Below are 25,727 nucleotides of genomic sequence, written 5' to 3'. Positions count from 1 at the left end.
GGATACAGTCTAGTTGTATTTAATACACCCTGGTATTATAGTGGATACAGTCTAGTTGTATTTAATACACCCTGGTATTATAGTGGATACAGTCTAGTTGTATTTAATACACCCTGGTATTATAGTGGATACAGTCTAGTTGTATTTAATACACCCTGGTATTACAGTGGATACAGTCTAGTTGTATTTAATACACCCTGGTATTACAGTCTAGTTGTATTTAATACACCCTGGTATTACAGTCTAGTTGTATTTAATACACCCTGGTATTACAGTCTAGTTGTATTTAATACACCCTGGTATTACAGTCTAGTTGTATTTAATACACCCTGGTATTACAGTCTAGTTGTATTTAATACACCCTGGTATTACAGTCTAGTTGTATTTAATACACCCTGGTATTACAGTCTAGTTGTATTTAATACACCCTGGTATTATAGTGGATACAGTCTAGTTGTATTTAATACACCCTGGTATTACAGTCTAGTTGTATTTAATACACCCTGGTATTACAGTCTAGTTGTATTTAATACACCCTGGTATTACAGTCTAGTTGTATTTAATACACCCTGGTATTACAGTGGATACAGTCTAGTTGTATTTAATACACCCTGGTATTACAGTGGATACAGTCTAGTTGTATTTAATACACCCTGGTATTACAGTGGATACAGTCTAGTTGTATTTAATACACCCTGGTATTACAGTCTAGTTGTATTTAATACACCCTGGTATTACAGTCTAGTTGTATTTAATACACCCTGGTATTACAGTCTAGTTGTATTTAATACACCCTGGTATTACAGTCTATTTGTATTTAATACACCCTGGTATTACAGTCTAGTTGTATTTAATACACCCTGGTATTACAGTCTAGTTGTATTTAATACACCCTGGTATTACAGTCTAGTTGTATTTAATACACCCTGGTATTACAGTCTAGTTGTATTTAATACACCCTGGTATTACAGTCTAGTTGTATTTAATACACCCTGGTATTACAGTCTAGTTGTATTTAATACACCCTGGTATTACAGTCTAGTTGTATTTAATACACCCTGGTATTACAGTCTAGTTGTATTTAATACACCCTGGTATTACAGTCTAGTTGTATTTAATACACCCTGGTATTACAGTGGATACAGTCTAGTTGTATTTAATACACCCTGGTATTACAGGCTGGTTGTATTTAATACACCCTGGTATTACAGTCTAGTTGTATTTAATACACCCTGGTATTATAGTGGATACAGTCTAGTTGTATTTAATACACCCTGGTATTATAGTGGATACAGTCTGGTTGTATTTAATACACCCTGGTATTACAGTCTAGTTGTATTTAATACACCCTGGTATTACAGTCTAGTTGTGTTGATACACCCTGGTATTATAGTGGATACAGTCTAGTTGTATTGATACAGTACCTTGTACCAAAGAGTGTGTCCACTTCCCACCTGCTTGCTGCTGTCTGTCTGCCTGTCTGCCTATCTGTCTGTCTGTATGCCTGTCTGCCAGTCTGCCTGTCTGTCTCTCTGTCAATCCTGTCTCTCTCTGTGTCTGTCTGTCTGTCCTGTCTGCCCTGTCTGTCTCAACCACTGTCTCTCTGTCAATCCTGTCTCTCTGTCTCGTGGTCTTAAAACCTCTCTTCTCTTCGTTCTTGTGATCTATCTCTCTATTTATTTATTTCTCTCTTTCTCTCTCTTTTTCTGACTCTGCCTCGCTATACCTCCCTCTCTGTCTGTCCCCTCTCTCTCCTCTATCTTACTCTCTCTCTCCCCTCCCTTCTCTCTCTCTCTCTCTCTCTCTCTCTCTCTCTCTCCCTCTCTCTCTCTCTCTCTCTCTCTCTCTCTCTCTCTCTCTCTCTCTCTCTCTCTCTCTCTGATCTCTCTCTGTGTCTCTCTCTCTCTATCTCTCTCTCCTCTCTCTGTCTCTCTCTCTCTCTCTCCTCCTCTTCCTGTCTCTCTCTCTCTCTCCCTCTCTCTCTCTCTCCTCTCTCTCTCTCTCTCTCTCCCCTCCTCTTACTGATGTCTCTCTCTCTCTCTCTCTCTCTCTCTCTCTCTCTCTCTCTCCTCTTTCTCTCTCTCTCTCTCTCTCTCTCTCTCTCTCTCTCTCTCTCTCTCTCTCTCTCTCTCTCTCTCCCTCCCCTCTCCCTCTCTCTCTCTCTCTCTCTCTCTCTCTCTCTCTCTCTCTCTCTCTCTCTCTCTCTCTCTCTCTCTCTCTCTCCCCTCCCTTCTCTCTCTCTCTCCGTATCCTTGTAACACGTGTCCTTTCTGTGGAATGCTTCTGTTATCTGACACTATCTAAAGTAATGATGTTAGATCTTAGCTGGGTGGGAAACCTGTAAGAGAGATGTTGGTGAGCTGTGTGTGTCTCTCTGTAGGTCTGCTACCCTTCCCGTGTCTCTCTGTAGGTCTCCTACCCTTCATGCGTCTCTCTGTAGGTCTACTACCCTTCCTGTGTCTCTCTGTAGGTCTCCTACCCTTCCTGTGTCTCTCTGTAGGTCTCCTACCCTTCTTGTCTCTCTCTGTAGGTCTCCTGATCTTCCTGTGTCTCTCTGTAGGTCTGTCTCTCTCTGTAGGTCTCCTGATCTTCCTGCCTCTCTGTAGGTCTCCTACTCTTCCTGTGTCTCTCTCTGTAGGTCTCCTGATCTTCCTGTGTCTCTCTCTGTAGGTCTCCTGATCTTCCTGTCTCTCTGTAGGCCTCCTGATCTTCCTGTCTCTCTCTGTAGGTCTCCTACCCTTCCCGTATCTTTCTGTAGGTCTCCTACCCTTCCTGTGTCTCTCTGTAGGTCTCCTACCCTTCCTGTGTCTCTCTGTAGGTCTCCTACCCTTCATGTGTCTCTCTGTAGGTCTCCTACCCTTCATGTGTCTCTCTGTAGGTCTCCTACCCTTCCTGTGTCTCTCTGTAGGTCTCCTACCCTTCCTGTCTCTCTCTGTAGGTCTCCTACCCTTCCTGTGTCTCTCTGTAGGTCTGTCTCTCTCTGTAGGTCTCCTACCCTTCCTGTGTCTCTCTGTAGGTCTCCTACCCTTCCTGTCTCTCTCTGTAGGTCTCCTACCCTTCCTGTGTCTCTCTGTAGGTCTGTCTCTCTCTGTAGGTCTCCTGATCTTCCTGCCTCTCTGTAGGTCTCCTACCCTTCCTGTGTCTCTCTCTGTAGGTCTCCTGATCTTCCTGTGTCTCTCTCTGTAGGTCTCCTGATCTTCCTGTCTCTCTGTAGGCCTCCTGATCTTCCTGTCTCTCTCTGTAGGTCTCCTACCCTTCCCGTGTCTTTCTGTAGGTCTCCTACCCTTCCTGTGTCTCTCTGTAGGTCTCCTACCCTTCCTGTGTCTCTCTGTAGGTCTCCTACCCTTCATGTGTCTCTCTGTAGGTCTCCTACCCTTCATGTGTCTCTCTGTAGGTCTCCTACCCTTCATGTGTCTCTCTGTAGGTCTCCTACCCTTCCTGTGTCTCTCTGTAGGTCTCCTACCCTTCCTGTCTCTCTCTGTAGGTCTCCCACCCTTCCTGTGTCTCTCTGTAGGTCTCCTACCCTTCCCGTGTCTCTCTGTAGGTCTGTCTCTCTCTGTAGGTCTCCTGATCTTCCTGTGTCTCTCTGCAGGTCTGGTGTGTATGAAGTCCAGTACTTCAGTAGTAGAGCTGGTGATGCTGCTCTGTTCTCAGGTATGTACTCCTTTACTCCTCTATCTGTCTCTGTCTCTCTCCCTCTCTGTCACTCTCTGTCACTCTCTGTCACTCTCTGCATCTCTCTGTGTCTCTCTCTGTGTCTCTCTCTGTATCTGTCTCTCTCTCTGTCTCTCTCTGTTTCTGTCTCTTTCTGTATCTGTCTCTCTCTCTCTTTCTGTCTCTCTCTCTCTCTCTCTCTCTCTGTCTCTTCCTCTCTCACTCTCTGTCTCTCTCTGTCTCTCTCTCTCTCTGTCTCTCTCTGTCTCTGTCTCTCTCTGTCTCTCTCTGTCTCTGTCTGCCTCTATCTCTCTCTCTCTGATCTGTCTCTGTCTCTCTCTCTGTCTCTCTCTCTGTCTTTCTCTCTCGCTCTCTGTTTCACTCTTCCTCTGTTTCTGTCTCTCTCTCTCTCTGTCTCTCTCTCTCTCTGTCTCTCTATCTCTCTGTCTTGTTCTGTCTCTGTTTCTCTCTCTCTCTCTCTCCCCTCCCCTCTCTCTCTCTCTCTCTCTCTCTACTGATGTCTCTCTCCTCTACCCTCAACTCATCTCTGTCTCTCTCCTCAACCTCTATTACTCTCTCTCTCTTACTCTCTCCTCTCTCTCTACACTCTGTCTGTCTCTCTTCTGTCTAGTTTCTGAAAAAGGTACCACAAGTCCTCAACTGGCAGCTTCATTAAACAGTACCCGCAAAACACCCGTCTCAATGTCAACAGTGAAGAGACGACTCTGGGATTCTGGCCTTCCAGGCAGAGTTGCAGAGTAAAAGCCATATCTCAGACTGGCCAATAAAAATAAAAGATTAAGATGGCAAAAGCTTCTACATACTATATACGTTTTATGAACACAATCTATTTTACAATAGTTCTATTACTGATGTCCTTCCTCTACCCTCAACCATCTATTACTGATGTCCTTTCTCTACCCTCAACCATATATTACTGATGTCCATCCTCTACCCTCAACCATCTATTACTGATGTCCTTTCTCTACCCTCAACCATATATTACTGATGTCCATCCTCTACCCTCAACCATCTATTACTGATGTCCTTCCTCTACCCTCAACCATCTATTACTGATGTCCTTCCTCTACCCTCAACCATCTATTACTGATGTCCTTCCTCTACCCTCAACCATCTATTACTGATGTCCTTCCTCTACCCTCAACCTCTCCCATCTATTACTGATGTCCTTCCTCTACCCTCAACCATCTATTACTGATGTCCTTCCTCTACCCTCAACCATATATTACTGATGTCCTTCCTCTACCCTCAACCATCTATTACTGATGTCCTTCCTCTACCCTCAACCATCTATTACTGATGTCCTTCCTCTACCCTCAACCATCTATTACTGATGTCCTTCCTCTACCCTCAACCATCTATTACTGATGTCCTTCCTCTACCCTCAACCATCTATTACTGATGTCCTTCCTCTACCCTCAACCATCTATTACTGATGTCCTTCCTCTACCCTCAACCATCTATTACTGATGTCCTTCCTCTACCCTCAACCATCTATTACTGATGTCCTTCCTCTACCCTCAACCATCTATTACTGATGTCCTTCCTCTACCCTCAACCATCTATTACTGATGTCCTTCCTCTACCCTCAACCATCTATTACTGATGTCCTTCCTCTACCCTCAACCATCTATTACTGATGTCCTTCCTCTACCCTCAACCATCTATTACTGATGTCCTTCCTCTACCCTCAACCATCTATTACTGATGTCCTTCCTCTACCCTCAACCATCTATTACTGATGTCCTTCCTCTACCCTCAACCATCTATTACTGATGTCCTTCCTCTACCCTCAACCTCTCCCATCTATTACTGATGTCCTTCCTCTACCCTCAACCATCTATTACTGATGACCTTCCTCTACCCTCCTCTACCCTCAACCATCTATTACTGATGTCCTTCCTCTACCCTCAACCATCTATTACTGATGTCCTTCCTCTACCCTCAACCATCTATTACTGATGTCCTTCCTCTACCCTCAACCATCTATTACTGATGTCCTTCCTCTACCCTCAACCATCTATTACTGATGTCCTTCCTCTACCCTCAACCATCTATTACTGATGACCTTCCTCTACCCTCAACCATCTATTACTGATGTCCTTCCTCTACCCTCAACCATCTATTACTGATGTCCTTCCTCTACCCTCAACCATCTATTACTGATGTCCTTCCTCTACCCTCAACCATCTATTACTGATGTCCTTCCTCTACCCTCAACCATCTATTACTGATGTCCTTCCTCTACCCTCAACCATCTATTACTGATGTCCTTCCTCTACCCTCAACCATCTATTACTGATGTCCTTCCTCTACCCTCAACCTCTCCCATCTATTTCTGATAGATTTTTGAAAGTGAACATTTCACAACATTTCTGAACCCCTCTATTCTCATAGTTTCTACAGATTATAAATTGAAAGTAAACATTTTTGCTAATAGTATTATTATGTTATTGATTGATTGACTATGACTTTTCAAATCATCCAGTTGGACAAGTTTCTCAATTTCTTTCTTAGATTTTTGCATTCTTCATCAAACAATTTGTCATTGTTGTTCATTTTCTGAGATTAACTGCTTGAAATGGCTAGTTTTTATAGGGAAGCTGAGAGCTCCAATATACTGTTTAGTTTTTATAGGGAAGCTGAGATACACTGTTTAGTTTTTATAGGGAAGCTGAGATATACTGTTTAGTTTTTGTAGGGAAGCTTAGAGCTCCAATATACTGGTTAGTTTTTCTGCTGCCAAGTTTACACCTTCACTATTACAGTGGAACGTTTTACCCAGGAAATGTTCAAAAAGGGATTGAATTTGTTGTTAGTTTTTTGGTAGATTTCCACACTACTTTCCTTCCCTCTATAGCATTTCTTAATGTTACTCAGTTCCTTTGGCTTTGATGCCTCATGGTTGAGTATTGCTCTGTTTAAGTAGACTGTGATTTTGCTGTGGTCTGATAGGGGTGTCAGTGGGCTGACTGTGAACGCTCTGAGAGACTCTGGGTTGAGGTCAGTGATAAAGTACTACTGCCAAGAGATGAGCTATAGGTGTATCTACCATAGGAGTCCCCTCAAAGCCTACCATTGAGTATGTACATACCCAGCGTGTGACAGAGCTATAGGTGTACCTAGCATAGGAGTCCCCTCAAAGCCTACCATTGAGTATGTACATACCCAGCGTGCGACAGAGCTATAGGTGTACCTAGCATAGGAGTCCCCTCGAAGCCTACCATTGAGTATGTACATACCCAGCGTGTGACAGAACTATAGGTGTACCTAGCATAGGAGTCCCCTCGAAGCCTACCATTGACTATGTACATACCCAGCGTGTGACAGAACTATAGGTGTACCTAGCATAGGAGTCCCCTCGAAGCCTACCATTGACTATGTACATACCCAGGATGCAACAGAACTGCAGGAGTTGTGGCCCGGTTTTGTTGGTTATGTTGTCGTAGTTCTGCCTCTCCTCTCTCTCTTTCCTTCCCTCTCTCTCTCTGAACTATAATGCATTATGTATGTATTCATTATAGTGTGCTTATAATGCATTATGAAGAGGGGATTGATAGGAAGTGTTATAATGCTCTATGAAGAGGATATTCATTGGAAGTGTTATAATGCTCTATGAAGAGGGTATTGATAGGAAGTGTTATAATGCTCTATGTATGTATTCATTATAGTGTGCTTATTATGAAGAGGATATTGATAGGAAGTGTTATAATGCTCTATGTATGTATTCATTATAGTGTGCTTATTATGAAGAGGATATTGATAGGAAGTGTTATAATGCTCTATGAAGAGGATATTCATAGGAAGTGTTATAATGCTCTATGAAGAGGATATTCATAGGAAGTGTTATAATGCTCTATGAAGAGGATATTCATAGGAAGTGTTATAATGCTCTATGAAGAGGATATTGATAGGAAGTGTTATAATGCTCTATGAAGAGGATATTGATAGGAAGTGTTATAATGCTCTATGAAGAGGATATTCATAGGAAGTGTTATAATGCTCTATGAAGAGGATATTCATAGGAAGTGTTATATGCTCTATGAAGAGGATATTGATAGGAAGTGTTATAATGCTCTATGAAGAGGATATTGATAGGAAGTGTTATAATGCTCTATGAAGAGGATATTGATAGGAAGTGTTATAATGCTCTATGAAGAGGATATTGATAGGAAGTGTTATAATGCTCTATGTATTGATAGGAAGTGTTATAATGCTCTATGAAGAGGATATTGATAGGAAGTGTTATAATGCTCTATGAAGAGGATATTGATAGGAAGTGTTATAATGCTCTATGAAGAGGATATTGATAGGAAGTGTTATAATGCTCTATGAAGAGGATATTGATAGGAAGTGTTATAATGCTCTATGAAGAGGATATTGATAGGAAGTGTTATAATGCTCTATGAAGAGGATATTGATAGGAAGTGTTATAATGCTCTGAAGAGGGGATTGATAGGAAGTGTTATAATGCTCTATGAAGAGGATATTCATAGGAAGTGTTATAATGCTCTATGAAGAGGGGATTGATAGGAAGTGTTATAATGCTCTATGAAGAGGATATTGATAGGAAGTGTTATAATGCTCTATGAAGAGGATATTGATAGGAAGTGTTATAATGCTCTATGAAGAGGATATTGATAGGAAGTGTTATAATGCTCTATGAAGAGGGGATTGATAGGAAGTGTTATAATGCTCTATGAAGAGGATATTGATAGGAAGTGTTATAATGCTCTATGAAGAGGATATTCATAGGAAGTGTTATAATGCTCTATGAAGAGGATATTGATAGGAAGTGTTATAATGCTCTATGAAGAGGATATTGATAGGAAGTGTTATAATGCTCTATGAAGAGGGGATTGATAGGAAGTGTTATAATGCTCTATGAAGAGGATATTGATAGGAAGTGTTATAATGCTCTATGAAGAGGATATTCATAGGAAGTGTTATAATGCTCTATGAAGAGGATATTGATAGGAAGTGTTATAATGCTCTATGAAGAGGATATTCATAGGAAGTGTTATAATGCTCTATGAAGAGGATATTGATAGGAAGTGTTATAATGCTCTATGAAGAGGATATTGATAGGAAGTGTTATAATGCTCTATGAAGAGGATATTCATAGGAAGTGTTATAATGCTCTATGAAGAGGATATTGATAGGAAGTGTTATAATGCTCTATGAAGAGGATATTGATAGGAAGTGTTATAATGCTCTATGAAGAGGATATTGATAGGAAGTGTTATAATGCTCTATGAAGAGGATATTGATAGGAAGTGTTATAATGCTCTATGAAGAGGGGATTGATAGGAAGTGTTATAATGCTCTATGAAGAGGATATTCATAGGAAGTGTTATAATGCTCTATGAAGAGGATATTCATAGGAAGTGTTATAATGCTCTATGAAGAGGATATTGATAGGAAGTGTTATAATGCTCTATGAAGAGGGGATTGATAGGAAGTGTTATAATGCTCTATGAAGAGGATATTGATAGGAAGTGTTATAATGCTCTATGAAGAGGATATTGATAGGAAGTGTTATAATGCTCTATGAAGAGGATATTGATAGGAAGTGTTATAATGCTCTATGAAGAGGATATTGATAGGAAGTGTTATAATGCTCTATGAAGAGGATATTGATAGGAAGTGTTATAATGCTCTATGAAGAGGATATTGATAGGAAGTGTTATAATGCTCTATGAAGAGGATATTGATAGGAAGTGTTATAATGCTCTATGAAGAGGATATTGATAGGAAGTGTTATAATGCTCTATGAAGAGGATATTGATAGGAAGTGTTATAATGCTCTATGAAGAGGATATTGATAGGAAGTGTTATAATGCTCTATGAAGAGGGATTGATAGGAAGTGTTATAATGCTCTATGAAGAGGATATTGATAGGAAGTGTTATAATGCTCTATGAAGAGGATATTGATAGGAAGTGTTATAATGCTCTATGAAGAGGATATTGATAGGAAGTGTTATAATGCTCTATGAAGAGGGGATTGATAGGAAGTGTTATAATGCTCTATGAAGAGGATATTGATAGGAAGTGTTATAATGCTCTATGAAGAGGATATTGATAGGAAGTGTTATAATGCTCTATGAAGAGGGGATTGATAGGAAGTGTTATAATGCTCTATGAAGAGGATATTGATAGGAAGTGTTATAATGCTCTATGAAGAGGATATTCATAGGAAGTGTTATAATGCTCTATGAAGAGGGGATTGATAGGAAGTGTTATAATGCTCTATGAAGAGGATATTGATAGGAAGTGTTATAATGCTCTATGAAGAGGATATTGATAGGAAGTGTTATAATGCTCTATGAAGAGGATATTGATAGGAAGTGTTATAATGCTCTATGAAGAGGGGATTGATAGGAAGTGTTATAATGCTCTATGAAGAGGATATTCATAGGAAGTGTTATAATGCTCTATGAAGAGGATATTGATAGGAAGTGTTATAATGCTCTATGAAGAGGATATTGATAGGAAGTGTTATAATGCTCTATGAAGAGGATATTGATAGGAAGTGTTATAATGCATTATGAAGAGGATATTCATAGGAAGTGTTACCAAGTTGTCTTCGCACTTCTCTTCTTCCTCACCAAGTTTACAGAAACAATGATAACAACATACTGTCATTATGAACCTTCTAGAGTAACATAGACTGGTACAATGGACCTTCTGGAGTAGCATAGACTGGTACAATGAACCTTCTAGAGTAACATAGACTGGTACAATGAACCTTCTAGAGTAACATAGACTGGTACAATGAACCTTCTAGAGTAACATAGACAGGTAAAATGAACCTTCTAGAGTAACATAGACTGGTACAATGAACCTTCTAGCATAATATAGATTTTGTGGAACTTATGTTTTTGAGTCTTTGAAGTCATTCTCAGAGCTTACCGTTTGTCAGTCCCCCGTAGATGCAGCGCTGAGCAACCAATGATGAGGGCTGTTTTTTGATCGACAGTTCTAAAGTGCTATCAGACGGGCGTCTGGTTACAGACCCGCCCTTTTTGACAGAGTGAACTGTTGTGTCTGCTGCTGCAGTGTCAATGAGGATGAATCGGCAATTTTCCAAATGTGATTCTCGTGCGCTTCGCCACCGTTTGTCTCTTCCAAACAGGCACAATGATTCATGAAATGCAGGAACATACTTCCACTATATTATCCAACCATGTCCTCTCTACTGTCTTTCACTATATTATCCAACCATGTCCTCTCTACTGTCTTTCACTATATTATCCAACCATGTCCTCTCTACTGTCTTTCACTATATTATCCAACCATGTCCTCTCTACTGTCTTTCACTATAATATCCAACCATGTCCTCTCTCTCTACTGTCTCACTATATTATCCAACCATGTCCTCTCTACTGTCTTTCACTATATTATCCAACCATGTCCTCTCTCTCTACTGTCTTTCACTATATTATCCAACCATGTCCTCTCTCTCTACTGTCTTTCACTATATTATCCAACCATGTCCTCTCTCTCTACTGTCTTTCACTATATTATCCAACCATGTCCTCTCTACTGTCTTTCACTATATTATCCAACCATGTCCTCTCTCTACTGTCTTTCACTATATTATCCAACCATGTCCTCTCTACTGTCTTTCACTATATTATCCAACCATGTCCTCTCTACTGTCTTTCACTATATTATCCAACCATGTCCTCTCTACTGTCTTTCACTATATTATCCAACCATGTCCTCTCTCTCTACTGTCTCACTATATTATCCAACCATGTCCTCTCTACTGTCTTTCACTATATTATCCAACCATGTCCTCTCTCTCTACTGTCTCACTATAATATCCAACCATGTCCTCTCTCTCTACTGTCTCACTATATTATCCAACCATGTCCTCTCTACTGTCTTTCACTATATTATCCAACCATGTCCTCTCTACTGTCTTTCACTATATTATCCAACCATGTCCTCTCTACTGTCTTTCACTATATTATCCAACCATGTCCTCTCTACTGTCTTTCACTATATTATCCAACCATGTCCTCTCTACTGTCTTTCACTATATTATCCAACCATGTCCTCTCTACTGTCTTTCACTATATTATCCAACCATGTCCTCTCTCTCTACTGTCTCACTATATTATCCAACCATGTCCTCTCTCTCTACTGTCTTTCACTATATTATCCAACCATGTCCTCTCTACTGTCTTTCACTATATTATCCAACCATGTCCTCTCTACTGTCTTTCACTATAATATCCAACCATGTCCTCTCTCTCTACTGTCTCACTATATTATCCAACCATGTCCTCTCTCTCTACTGTCTTTTACTATATTATCCAACCATGTCCTCTCTCTCTACTGTCTTTCACTATATTATCCAACCATGTCCTCTCTCTACTGTCTTTTACTATATTATCCAACCATGTCCTCTCTCTCTACTGTCTTTTACTATATTATCCAACCATGTCCTCTCTCTCTGCTGACTTGGTCTTTGAGGACCAAGCGCCACTTGGAAAACACCGATATCCCAAACAAGGTGGGGCAGGGCCCGTAGATAACATGCAGAAGTAGAAACATAATGATTCTCACCTCTGACTTTTGTTCTTCAGCTTTGTCCTCTGGGGGTATGAGTGGTTTTCCACTAGTTGTTCAAGATTACAGTTGAGATGTTCTTGTCCTTTAGGGGTCCACTCCTCTCATCCTCCTCTCCTCTCATCCTCCTCTCCTCTCATCCTCCTCTCCTCTCTTCTCCTCTCCAATCCTCTCCTTTCTAAACCTCATCCTCCTCTCCTCTCTTCTCCTCTCCAATCCTCTCCTTTCTAAACCTCATCTCTTCTCTTCTCCTCTCCAATCCTCTCCTTTCCCAACCTCCTCTTCTCTCTACTCTTCTCCAGTCCTCTCCTTTCCCAACCTCCTCTTCTCTTCTCCTCTCCAGTCCTCTCCTTTCACCACCTCCTCTTCTCTCTTCTCCTCTCCAGTCCTCTCCTTTCCCAACCTCCTCTTCTCTCTTCTTTTCTCCTCTGCAGTCCTCTCCTTTCTTCTTTCTATCCATTTCCTCCTGACTTTTCTGCTGTCCCATCCTCTTCTCCTCTTCTCCTTATGTTGTCTCTGTCCTGTCCACCTTTCTTCTCCTCACCTCTCTTCCTATGACATCCTCTTCTCCTCTTCTCCTTATGTTGTCTCCGTCCTGTCCACCTTTCTTCTCCTCACCTCTCTTCCTATGACATCCTCTTCTCTCTCTCATCGTCTCCTCTACACTTCTCACTTTTCTTTATCTCTCATCTCCTCCTCCCCTCTTCCCTCCTTTCCTCTCCTCTCCTCCCCCTCTCTGCCCTCTCATCTCCTCCTCTCCTCCCCCTCTCCTGTCCTCTCCTCTACCTATCAGTGTGTCTAGTATTACCCAGGGCTCCAGCCTTGTCTTCCATTAGGGGCCCATGGGACAGAACCCTAGCCCGGATATTGATCCCTGGGATGGGGAAGTGAACCTGAGACGCTCCCCTGAGTTCTCCAGACCCAGCCCGGCCATGGAGATAATGTAGCTCTCTCTCTCTCTCACTATCTCTCTCTCACTATCTCTCTCTCTCTCACAATCTCTCTCTCACTATCTCTCTCTCTCTCTCTCTCTCTCTCTCTCTCTCTCTCTCTCTCTCTCTCTCTCTCTCTCTCTCTCTCTCACTCTCTCACTATCTCTCTCACTATCTCTCTCTCACCATCTCTCTCACCATCTCTCTCACTCTCTCTATCTCTCTCTCTCTCTCTTTCTCCCTCTATCATGGGTTTCAACTGGCTTCGATTAAGCTCTTAGTCAGTAGAGCTAATGATGCAGTCTGCATCCTGTATACTGTCTGGGAAAATGTGTCTGATTATGGTCACATGATAGAGAGGGTCACATGGTGGTTGGTCACATGGTTCGGTTGTGACATTGGGTATTTGATTTCAACTGAAATTAATCACAACTAGGGCTTTTGACCATATTACCATCGCAAAATTACCGTCACAAAATCCAGGCCAATAGGCTTCTCCTATTGGCTGATGCTCATTAGTCTACCAAACTTGTTAACTGCCTGGTACCCGGTACTCTATTGTCCATCTAATCACTCTGACATCAATAGAAATCTAATGGAATATCTGATCAAGGACTTCATGAGATCTCATGTTGCTCAACATTTACATATACTATGCAATTGCGCGAGAAAACAGTGTACAGATTACCTCAACTAACCACATTGACTCTGTACCGGTAATACCCTGCATATAGCCTCCACATTGACTCTGTACCGTAACACCCTGTATATAGTCTCCACATTGACTCTGTACCGTAATACCCTGTATATAGTCTCCACATTGACCCTGTAACGGTACCCCGTGTATATAGCCTCCACATTGACTCTGTACCGTAATACCCTGCATATAGCTTCCACATTGACTCTGTACCGTAACACCCTGTATATAGCCTCCACATTGACTCTGTACCGGTACCCCCTGTATATAGCCTCCACATTGACTCTGTACCGTAATACCCTGTATATAGTCTCCACATTGACCCTGTAACGGTACCCCGTGTATATAGCCTCCACATTGACTCTGTACCGTAATACCCTGCATATAGCTTCCACATTGACTCTGTACCGTAACACCCTGTATATAGCCTCCACATTGACTCTGTACGTACCCCTGTATATAGCCTCCACATTGACTCTGTACCGTAATACCCTGCATATAGTCTCCACATTGACCCTGTAACGGTACCCCGTGTATATAGCCTCCACATTGACTCTGTACCGTAATACCCTGCATATAGCTTCCACATTGACTCTGTACCGTAACACCCTGTATATAGCTTCCTCATTGACTCTGTACCGTAATACCCTGTATATAGCCTCCACATTGACTCTGTACCGTAACACCCTGTATATAGCTTCCTCATTGACTCTGTACCGTAACACCCTGTATATAGTCTCCACATTGACTCTGTACCGTAATACCCTGTATATAGTCTCCACACTGACTCTGTACTGGTACCCCCTGTATATAGCCTCCACATTGACTCTGTACCGTAATACCCTGTATATAGCCTCCACATTGACTCTGTACCGTAATACCCTGTATATAGTCTCCACATTGACTCTCTACCGTAATACCCGGTATATAGCCTCCACATTGACTCTGTACCGTAACACCCTGTATATAGCCTCCACATTCACTCTGTACCGGTACCCCCTGTATATAGCCTCCACACTGACTCTGTACCATAATACCCTGTATATAGCCTCCACACTGACTCTGTACTGGTACTCCCTGTATATAGCCTCCACATTCACTCTGTACCGTAATACCCTGTATATAGCCTCCACATTGACTCTGTACCGTAATACCCTGTATATAGCCTCCACATTGACTCTGTACCGTAACACCCTGTATATAGCCTCCACATTGACTCTGTACCGTAATACCCTGTATATAGCCTCCACATTGACTCTGTTTTAAAAAATATATATATTTTTTTATTTCACCTTTATTTAACCAGGTAGGCTAGTTGAGAACAAGTTCTCATTTGCAACTGCGACCTGGCCAAGATAAAGTATAGCAGTGTGAACAGACAACACAGAGTTACACATGGAGTAAACAATTAACAAGTCTATAACACAGAGAAAAAAAGGGGAGTCTATATACAATGTGTGCAAAAGGCATTAGGAGGTAGGCGAATAATTACAATTTTGCAGATTAGCACTGGAGTGATAAATGATCAGATGGTCATGTACAGGTAGAGATATTGGTGTGCAAAAGAGCAGAAAAGTAAATAAATAAAAACAGTATAAAAACAGTATGGGAATGAGGTAGGTGAAAATGGGTGGGCTATTTACCAATAGATTATGTACAGCTGCAGCGATCGGTTAGCTGCTCAGATAGCTGATGTTTGAAGTTGGTGAGGGAGATAAAAGTCTCCAACTTCAGCGATTTTTGCAGTTCGTTCCAGTCACAGGCAGCAGAGTACTGGAACGAAAGGCGGCCAAATGATGTGTTGGCTTTAGGGATGATCAGTGAGATACACCTGCTGGAGCGCGTGCTATGGGTGGGTGTTGCCATCTTGACCAGTGAACTGAGATAAGGCGGAGCTTTACCTAGCATGGCCTTGTAGATGACCTGGAGCCAGTGGGTCTGGCGACGAATATGTAGCGAGGGCCAGCCGACTAGAGCATATAAGTCGCAGTGGTGGGTGGTATAAGGTGCTTTAGTGACAAAACGGATGGCACTGTGATAGACTGCATCCAGTTTGCTGAGTAGAGTGTTGGAAGCCATTTTGTAGATGACATCGCCGAAGTCGAGGATCGGTAGGATAGTCAGTTTTACTAGGGTAAGCTTGGCGGTGTGAGTGAAGGAGGCTTTGTTGCGGAATAGAAAGCCGACTCTTGATTTGATTTTCGATTGGAGATGTTTGATATGGGTCTGGAAGGAGAGTTTGCAGTCTAGCCAGACACCTAGGTACTTATAGATGTCCACATATTCAAGGTCGGAACCATCCAGGGTGGTGATGCTAGTCGGGCATGCGGGTGCAGGCAGCGATCGGTTGAAAAGCATGCATTTGGTTTTACTAGCGTTTAAGAGCAGTTGGAGGCCACGGAAGTGTCACGGTGCTGACTTTTGCCCAATGCCTGCAGCAAAAGCCTCTACCCCGTCCTCTGGCTGGGCAGAGTACTTTGGGACTTTAGTTACTTCGGTGTAACAAGGGCCTTGCCGTGCGGCCCTACCAACCCTTCTATTTATTCGTAGTGGCCCTTCGCGTGAGTTGGGTTTGTTCCTTCGTTCACGTTGTCACTCCCTTATTGTCCGGTCTAGTATGAGGCCTTGGATAGATATACTCCTATTTAAATATTATTAAGCGTTATGGATTCCTCCTATATTTCCTTACCCTCAAGTTATCTTTACCTATGTATATATCAATACCTAATAACAACTCCTAGTAGTTATTATGCTCGTCAGCTAGTAGTCACTCGGAAACTAGTATTGGCATATATTTTGACTTCCTTAAAAATATATTATTGTCCACACAATGAAATATTCTTTAGTGCAATCACTTTAACCTATAACCAGGTCACTTTCTGTTCAGTGAGAGTGTCAGAGGCGTTTGCTCTCCAGATCGTTAATCTGGCCTAGTTGTCAAAGTTTCAAGCTTTTATTAAGTCACTCTGTTTTTTGTCTTATACACATCATTACAATTCAATGGTTATACAGTTTCTCAATACAACAATAATGCTCAATCAATCCTTAATGCTTTAAGCTATGCCAGATAATATTGCAAAACTTTAAATGCGTTAACACTTCTAACAATATTGACTAAATAGCAAAAATAGTTCAATTACCTTAAATGCTCAGCCCCTTGGTCACTTTCCCGTAATCGGTATTCTTACAGCTATGACGCTAGATTCCGAATTCCAGTATCTCTATACACTTCCAACTCTGTGTATGGACTCAATATATTGTAACTGGTATTTTGCTGTTTCCTTGTATTGCCAATCACATCTGTACCTGATGTCTCACTGAGTGACCGCCACTTTGTCTGTATTCAAGAGGTGGTTAGACCTCTGTGTTTCTTAGACTCAGTCTCGGGGTCACCAAGTTCAACCAAGTATATTCAGATCGTGATCCAATAAGTACATAGACAAAATAATCCAATTCTCTAATATTGTTATAGTCTAACAAAAAGCGTATAGTGCAATAGTAAATTTACCTGTGATGATTCTCCATATGAAGTCTGTCTCACATGTTAACGAGGATCATATGATGTCTGTTCTCTTTATATATCTTTTTGAAGGGGAAGTTCCCACTGGGGCTGTAGACCTACGTAATCTTAGGCCTGTGTGTTAAACGGAAGCTCCCTATTATTACCCTTTAAGGTCATGAACTACTGACTCTCACATTGCTGCTTCCGTGTTACTGTTGGCTGATTCTACTCAATCATACCAGCTGGTTGTTTCTACCACTGGAGGAGGCGTAGGAGGTATGTCAAGCGTCAGCTGGGAGAAGTCTATGATAGGTATCTCCTCTGCTTCCCCCCGTTGTCCAGTTTCTGCAGGCGCGGTCCGTGGTTCCATGAGGTCCTGTGAACGTCCTGTGTTGTGGTCCCTATTGCTTGATGGAGTGGGCAGATTCTTTTCATCTCTTGTCACAGAAGGAGTGCTGTATAGCATTGAAGCTCGTTTGGAGGTTAGATAGCACAGTGTCCAATGACGGGCCGAAAGTATATAGAATGGTGTCGTCTGCGTAGAGGTGGATCAGGGAATCGCCCGCAGCAAGAGCAACATCATTGATATATACAGAGAAAAGAGTCGGCCCGAGAATTGAACCCTGTGGCACCCCCATAGAGACTGCCAGAGGACCGGACAGCATGCCCTCCGATTTGACACACTGAACTCTGTCTGTAAAGTAATTGGTGAACCAGGCAAGGCAGTCATCCGAAAAACGGAGGCTACTGAGTCTGCCGATAAGAATATGGTGATTGACAGAGTCGAAAGCCTTGGCCAGGTCGATGAAGACGGCTGCACAGTACTGTCTTTTATCGATGGCGGTTATGATATCGTTTAGTACCTTGAGTGTGGCTGAGGTGCACCCGTGACCGGCTCGGAAACCAGATTGCACAGCGGAGAAGGTACGGTGGGATTCGAGATGGTCAGTAATCTGTTTGTTAACTTGGCTTTCGAAGACCTTAGATAGGCAGGGCAGGATGGATATAGGTCTATAACAGGTACTGGTACCCCCTGTATATAGTCTCCACATTGACTCTGTACCTTAATACCCTGTATATAGCCTCCACATTGACTCTGTACCGTAACACCCTGTATATAGCCTCCATATTGACTCTGTACCGTAATACCCTGTATATAGCCTCCACACTGACGCGGTGGGCCGTGGTGGTACGCGGTGGGCCGTGGTGGTACGCGGTGGGCCGTGGTGGTACGCGGTGGGCCGTGGTGGTGCGTGGTGGTACGTGGTGGGGCGTGGTGGTACGTGGTGGTCCGTGGTGGGCCGTGGTGGTACGTAGTGGTACGTGGGGGTTAGTAGTGGTCCATAGTGGTCCGTAGTGGTCTGTGGTGGTCCGAGGGGGTTAGTAGTGGTCCGTAGTGGTCTGTGGTGGTCCGAGGGGGTTAGTAGTGGTCCGTGGTGGTCCGTGGTGGTCCGTGGTGGTCCGTGGTGGTCCGTGGTGGTCTGTGGTGGTCCGTAGTGGTCCGTGGTGGTCTGTAGTGGTCCGTGGTGGTCTGTAGTGGGCCGTGGTGGTACGTGGTGGGCCGTGGTGGTACGTGGTGGGCCGTGGTGGGCCGTAGTGGTCCGTGGTGGTCTGTAGTGGTCCGTAGTGGTCCGTGGTGGTCTGTAGTGGTCTGTAGTGGTCCGTGGTGGTCTGTAGTGGTCCGTGGTGGTACGTGGTGGTCCTGGGTGGTCCGAGGGGGTTAGTAGTGGTCCGTGGTGGGCAGTGGTGGTCCGTGGTGGTCCGAGGGTTTAGTAGTGGTCTGTAGTGGTCTGTGGTGGTCCGTAGTGGTCCGTAGTGGTCTGTAGTGGTCTGTAGTGGTCCCTGGTGGTCCGTGGTGGTCCCTGGTGGTCCGTGGTGGTCCGTAGTGGTCTGTAGTGGTCCGTGGTGGTCCGTGGTGGTCTGTAGTGGTCCGTGGTGGTCCGTGATGGTCTGTAGTGGTCCGTGGTGGTCTGTAGTGGTCCGTGGTGGTCCGTGGTGGGCAGTGGTGGTCCGTGGTGGTCCGAGGGTTTAGTAGTGGTCTGTAGTGGTCCGTGGTGGTCCGTAGTGGTCCGTGGTGGGCCGTGGTGGTACGTGGTGGGCTGTGGTGGTCCATAGTGGTCCGAGGGGGTTAGTAGTGGTCCGTGGTGGTCCGTGGTGGTACGTGGTGGGCCGTAGTGGTTAATAGTGGTCCGTGGTGGTCCATAGTGGTCTGAGGGGGTTAGTAGTGGTCCGTAGTGGTCCGTGGTGGTCTGTGGTGGTCCGTAGTGTTCTGTGGTGGTCCGTAGTGGTCCATAGTGGTCTGTGGTGGTCCGTAGTGGTCTGTGGTGGTCCGTAGTGGTCCGTGGTGTTTCCGACGGGGTTAGTGGTGGTCTGTAGTTGCCCGTGTGTGACCTTGTGTCTGTGTTGTGTTTCCAGGAGTGGCAGAACTCAATCCAGAAGAACGCCGGTCTGGCCTTCATCGAGCTCATTAATGAGGGAAGGTAATCAATCACCTATCACATTGATCTATCTATATTATACTGCTTAATCTATTATCACCATCAGGAATTGTATGCTCATGTCTGTGTTGCAGATATCACATTACTTATTGCACAGCTATAAGGAGTTTCTCTTTCCCTCACCCCACCACTGTCTCTCTCTCCCTCACACCCCACTCTGTCTCTCTCTCGCCCTCCCTCACTGTCTCTCTCTCTCCCTCTCTGTCTTCCTCCCTCACCCTCCCACTCTGTTCCTCCCTCACCCCTCCCACTCTGTCCCTCCCTCACCCCTCCCACTCTCTCTCTCCTCACCCTCTCACTCTGGCTCTCGCCCTCCCTCACGCCCCATTCTGTCTCTATCTCTGGTTCTCTGGTTCTCTCCCTCCCTCACCCATCCCACTCTCTCTCGCCTCACCCTTTCGCTCTGGCTCCCTCTCTCCCTCACCCCTCCCACTCTCTCTCTCCTCACCCTTTCACTCTTCTCTCTCTCTCCCTCCCTCACCCATCCCACTCTCTCTTCTCTCTCCCTCCCTCACCCATCCCACTCTGTCTCTTCTCTCTCACTCCCTCACCCATCCCACTCTCTCTTCTCTCTCCCTCCCTCACCCATCCCACTCTGTCTCTTCTCTCTCCCTCCCTCACCCATCCCACTCTGTCTCTTCTCTCTCCCTCCCTCACCCATCCCACTCTTTCTCTCTCTCCCTCCCTCACCCATCCCACTCTGTCTCTTCTCTCTCCCTCCCTCACCCATCCCACTCTTTCTCTCTCCCTCCCTCACCCATCCCACTCTGTCTCTTCTCTCTCCCTCCCTCACCCATCCCACTCTGTCTCTTCTCTCTCCCTCCCTCACCCATCCCACTCTTTCTCTCTCTCTCTCCCTCCCTCACCCCCCCCAATCTGTCCATCTTTCTCCCCTTCTGTTCCACCTCTCTTCCCTCTCTCACCTCAGACTGCTGTGCCATGCTATGAAGGACCATATTGTGCGTGTGGCCAACGAGGCAGAGTTTATCCTGAACAGACAGAGAGCTGAAGACGTACACAAACACGCTGAGTTTGAGGTGAACACAGAGAGATTGTCTGACTGTATGTCTCTGACTGTATGTCTCTGACTGTATGTCTGTATGTCTCTGTCTGTATGTCTCTGACTGTATGTCTCTGACTGTATGTCTCTGACTGTCTGACTGTATGTCTGACTGTATGTCTCTGTCTGTATGTCTCTGTCTGTATGTCTCTGACTGTCTGACTGTATGTCTCTGTCTGTATGTCTCTGTCTGTATGTCTCTGTCTGTATGTCTCTGACTGTATGTCTCAGACTGTCTGTCTGTCTGTCTGTCTGTCTGTCTGTCTGTCTGTCTGTCTGTCTGTCTGTCTGTCTGTCTGTCTGTCTGTCTGTCTGTCTGTCTGTCTGTCTGTCTGTCTGTCTGTCTCTGACTGTCTGTCTGTCTGTATGTCTCTGATGGTCTGTCTGTCTCTGATGGTCTGTCTGTATGTCTCTGACTGTCTGTCTGTATGTCTCTGACTGTCTGACTGTATGTCTCTGACTCTCTGACTGTCTGTCTGTCTCTGACTGTCTGTCTGTCTCTGACTGTCTGTCTGTATGTCTCTGACTGTATGTCTGTATGTCTCTGACTGTGTATTTCTGACTGTCTGTCTGTATGTCTCTGACTGTCTGTCTCTGACTGTCTGGCTGTCTGTCTCTGACTGTATGTCTGTATGTCTCTGACTGTCTGTCTGTCTGTCTCTGACTGTATGTCTGTATGTCTCTGACTGTCTGTCTGTATGTCTCTGACTGTATGTCTGTCTGTCTCTGACTGTATGTCTGTATGTCTCTGACTGTATGTCTCTGACTGTCTGTCTCTGACTGTCTGTCTCTGACTGTATGTCTGTCTGTCTGTCTGTCTGTCTGTCTGTCTGTCTGTCTGTCTGTCTGTCTGTCTGTCTGTCTGTCTGTCTGTCTGTCTGTCTGTCTGTCTGTCTGTCTCTGACTGTATGTCTGTATGTCTCTGACTGTCTGTCTCTGACTGTCTGGCTGTCTGTCTCTGACTGTCTGTCTATCTCTGTCTGTCTGTCTCTGACTGTCTGTCTCTGACTGTCTGTCTGTCTGACTGTATGTCTCTGACTGTCTGTCTCTGACTGTATGTCTCTGACTGTCTGACTGTATGTCTGACTGTATGTCTCTGTCTGTATGTCTCTGTCTGTATGTCTCTGACTGTATGTCTCTGATTGTATGTCTCTGTCTGTATGTCTCTGACTGTCTGTCTGTATGTCTCTGACTGTCTGTCTCTGACTGTATGTCTGTGACTGTATGTTTCTGACTGTCTGACTGTATGTCTGACTGTATGTCTCTGTCTGTATGTCTCTGACTGTCTGTCTGACTGTATGTCTCTGTCTGTAGGTCTCTGTCTGTATGTCTCAGACTGTCTGTCTGTCTGTCTGTCTGTCTGTCTGTCTGTCTGTCTGTCTGTCTGTCTGTCTGTCTGTCTGTCTGTATGTCTCTGACTGTATGTCTCTGATTGTATGTCTCTGTCTGTATGTCTCTGACTGTCTGTCTGACTGTATGTCTCTGTCTGTATGTCTTTGACTGTATGTCTCAGACTGTCTGTCTGTCTGTCTGTCTGTCTGTCTGTCTGTCTGTCTGACTGACTGACTGTCTCTCTGACTGTTTGTCTGTATGTCTCTGACTGTCTGTCTGTATGTCTCTGATGGTCTGTCTGTCTCTGATGGTCTGTCTGTATGTCTCTGACTGTCTGTCTGTATGTCTCTGATGGTCTGTCTGTCTCTGAGTCTGTCTGTATGTCTCTGACTGTCTGTCTCTGACTGTCTGTCTGTATCTCTCTGACTGTCTGACTATATGTCTCTGACTGTCTGTCTGTCTCTGACTGTCTGTCTGTATGTCTCTGACTGTATGTCTGTATGTCTCTGACTGTCTGTCTCTGACTGTATTTCTGACTGTATGTCTAGGACTGTCTGTCTCTGACTGTATGTCTCTGACTGTATGTCTCTGACTGTATGTCTGTATGTCTCTGACTGTCTGTCTGTCTGTCTCTGGCTGTATGTCTGTATGTCTCTGACTGTCTGTCTCTGACTGTCTGGCTGTCTGTCTCTGACTGTCTGTCTGACTGTCTCTGACTGTCTGTCTCTGACTGTCTGTCTCTGACTGTCTGTCTGTCTGTCTGTCTCTGACTGTCTGTCTGTCTGTCTCTGACTGTCTGTCTGACTGTCTGTCTGACTGTCTCTGTCTGTATTTCTGACGGTCTGTCCCTGACTGTATGTCTCTGTCTGTCTGACTGTATGTCTCTGACTGTCTGTCTCTGACTGTATTTCTGACTGTCTGTCTCTGACTGTATGTCTCTGACTGTCTGACTGTATGTCTGACTGTCTGTCTCTGTCTGTCTGTCTGTCTGTCTGTCTGTCTGTCTGTCTGTCTGTCTGTCTGTCTGTCTGTCTGTCTGTCTGTCTCTGATGGTCTGTCTGTCTCTGACGGTCTGTCTGTATGTCTCTGTCTGTCTGTCTGTCTGTCTGTCTGTCTGTCTGTCTGTCTGTCTGTCTGTCTGTCTGTCTGTCTGTCTGTCTGTCTGTCTCTGATGGTCTGTCTGTCTCTGACTGTCTGTCTGTATCTCTCTGACTGTCTGACTGTATGTCTCTGACTCTCTGACTGTCTGTCTGTCTGTCTCTGACTGTCTGTCTGTCTGTCTCTGACTGTCTGTATGTCTCTGACTGTATGTCTGTATGTCTCTGACTGTGTATTTCTGACTGTCTGTCTGTATGTCTCTGACTGTCTGTCTCTGACTGTCTGGCTGTCTGTCTCTGACTGTATGTCTGTATGTCTCTGACTGTCTGTCTGTCTGTCTGTCTGTCTGTCTGTCTCTGACTGTATGTCTGTATGTCTCTGACTGTCTGTCTGTATGTCTCTGACTGTATGTCTGTCTGTCTCTGACTGTATGTCTGTATGTCTCTGACTGTATGTCTCTGACTGTCTGTCTCTGACTGTCTGTCTCTGACTGTATGTCTGTATGTCTCTGTCTGTCTGTCTGTCTGTCTGTCTGTCTGTCTGTCTGTCTGTCTGTCTCTGACTGTATGTCTGTATGTCTCTGACTGTCTGTCTCTGACTGTCTGGCTGTCTGTCTCTGACTGTCTGTCTATCTCTGTCTGTCTGTCTCTGACTGTCTGTCTCTGACTGTCTGTCTGTCTGACTGTATGTCTCTGACTGTCTGTCTCTGACTGTATGTCTCTGACTGTCTGACTGTATGTCTGACTGTATGTCTCTGTCTGTATGTCTCTGTCTGTATGTCTCTGACTGTCTGTCTGTATGTCTCTGACTGTCTGTCTCTGACTGTATGTCTCTGACTGTATGTTTCTGACTGTCTGACTGTATGTCTGACTGTATGTCTCTGACTGTATGTCTCTGACTGTATGTCTCTGTCTGTATGTCTCTGACTGTCTGTCTGACTGTATGTCTCTGTCTGTATGTCTCTGTCTGTATGTCTTTGACTGTATGTCTCAGACTGTCTGTCTGTCTGTCTGTCTGTCTGTCTGTCTGTCTGTCTGTCTGTCTGTCTGTCTGTATGTATGTCTCTGACTGTATGTCTCTGATTGTATGTCTCTGATTGTATGTCTCTGTCTGTCTGTCTGACTGTATGTCTCTGTCTGTATGTCTTTGACTGTATGTCTCAGACTGTCTGTCTGTCTGTCTGTCTGTCTGTCTGTCTGTCTGTCTGTCTGTCTGTCTGTCTGTCTGACTGACTGTCTCTCTGACTGTTTGTCTGTATGTCTCTGACTGTCTGTCTGTATGTCTCTGATGGTCTGTCTGTCTCTGATGGTCTGTCTGTATGTCTCTGACTGTCTGTCTGTATGTCTCTGATGGTCTGTCTGTCTCTGATGGTCTGTCTGTATGTCTCTGACTGTCTGTCTCTGACTGTATGTCTCTGTCTGTCTGACTGTATGTCTCTGACTGTCTGTCTCTGACTGTATTTCTGACTGTCTGTCTCTGACTGTATGTCTCTGACTGTCTGACTGTATGTCTGACTGTATGTCTCTGTCTGTATGTCTCTGTCTGTATGTCTCTGTCTGTATGTCTCTGACTGTATGTCTCTGTCTGTATGTCTCTGACTGTCTGTCTCTGTCTGTCTGTCTGTCTGTCTCTGACTGTCTGTCTGTATGTCTCTGACTGTCTGACTGTATGTCTCTGACTGTCTGTCTGTATGTCTCTGATGGTCTGTCTGTCTCTGATGGTCTGTCTGTATGTCTCTGACTGTCTGTCTGTATGTCTCTGACTGTCTGACTATTTGTCTCTGACTGTATGTCTGTCTGTCTCCGACTGTATTTCTGACTGTCTGTCTCTGACTGTATGTCTCTGACTGTATGTCTGTATGTCTCTGACTGTCTGTCTGTCTGTCGCTGACTGTATGTCTGTATGTCTGTATGTCTCGAACTGTCTGACCGTCTGTCTCTGACTGTCTGACTGTCTGTCTCTGACTGTCTGTCTCTGACTGTCTGTCTCTGTCTGTCTCTGACTGTCTGTCTGTCTGTCTGTCTGTCTGTCTGTCTGTCTGTCTATGACTGTCTGTCTCTGACTGGATTTCTGACTGTATGTCTCTGACTGTATGTCTCTGTCTGTATGTCTCTGTCTGTATGTCTCTGTCTGTATGTCTCTGACTGTATGTCTCTGACTGTCTGTCTGTCTGTATGTCTCTGATGGTCTGTCTGTCTCTGATGGTCTGTCTGTATGTCTCTGACTGTCTGTCTGTATGTCTCTGACTGTCTGACTGTATGTCTCTGACTCTCTGACTGTCTGTCTGTCTCTGACTGTCTGTCTGTCTGTCTCTGACTGTCTGTCTGTATGTCTCTGACTGTATGTCTGTAT

General features: G+C 44.3%; 2 protein-coding genes across 2 annotated transcripts in view; one reads left to right on the top strand and one right to left on the bottom strand.

The window, feature by feature from the left end:
- The window catches only part of LOC124015443 (mucin-2-like), a 312,521-nt gene that overhangs the window by 187,728 nt on the left and 99,066 nt on the right, over positions 1-25,727 (bottom strand). The window lies entirely within an intron of this gene.
- Positions 1-25,727, top strand: part of LOC124015467 (neurobeachin-like) — a 127,066-nt gene that overhangs the window by 46,066 nt on the left and 55,273 nt on the right. Inside the window, exons 10-12 of the mRNA XM_046330667.1 lie at positions 3,593-3,654; positions 19,803-19,867; positions 20,814-20,922. Coding sequence (XP_046186623.1) covers positions 3,593-3,654; positions 19,803-19,867; positions 20,814-20,922 — 236 coding nt within the window. The remainder of the gene's footprint in view (positions 1-3,592; positions 3,655-19,802; positions 19,868-20,813; positions 20,923-25,727) is intronic.

The sequence above is a fragment of the Oncorhynchus gorbuscha genome, linkage group LG02 (assembly GCF_021184085.1).
Source record: "Oncorhynchus gorbuscha isolate QuinsamMale2020 ecotype Even-year linkage group LG02, OgorEven_v1.0, whole genome shotgun sequence".
Classification (NCBI taxonomy): domain Eukaryota; kingdom Metazoa; phylum Chordata; class Actinopteri; order Salmoniformes; family Salmonidae; genus Oncorhynchus; species Oncorhynchus gorbuscha.
The sequence above is the reverse complement of the archived record's forward strand: the minus strand, read 5'-3'. Positions and strand labels throughout refer to the sequence as shown.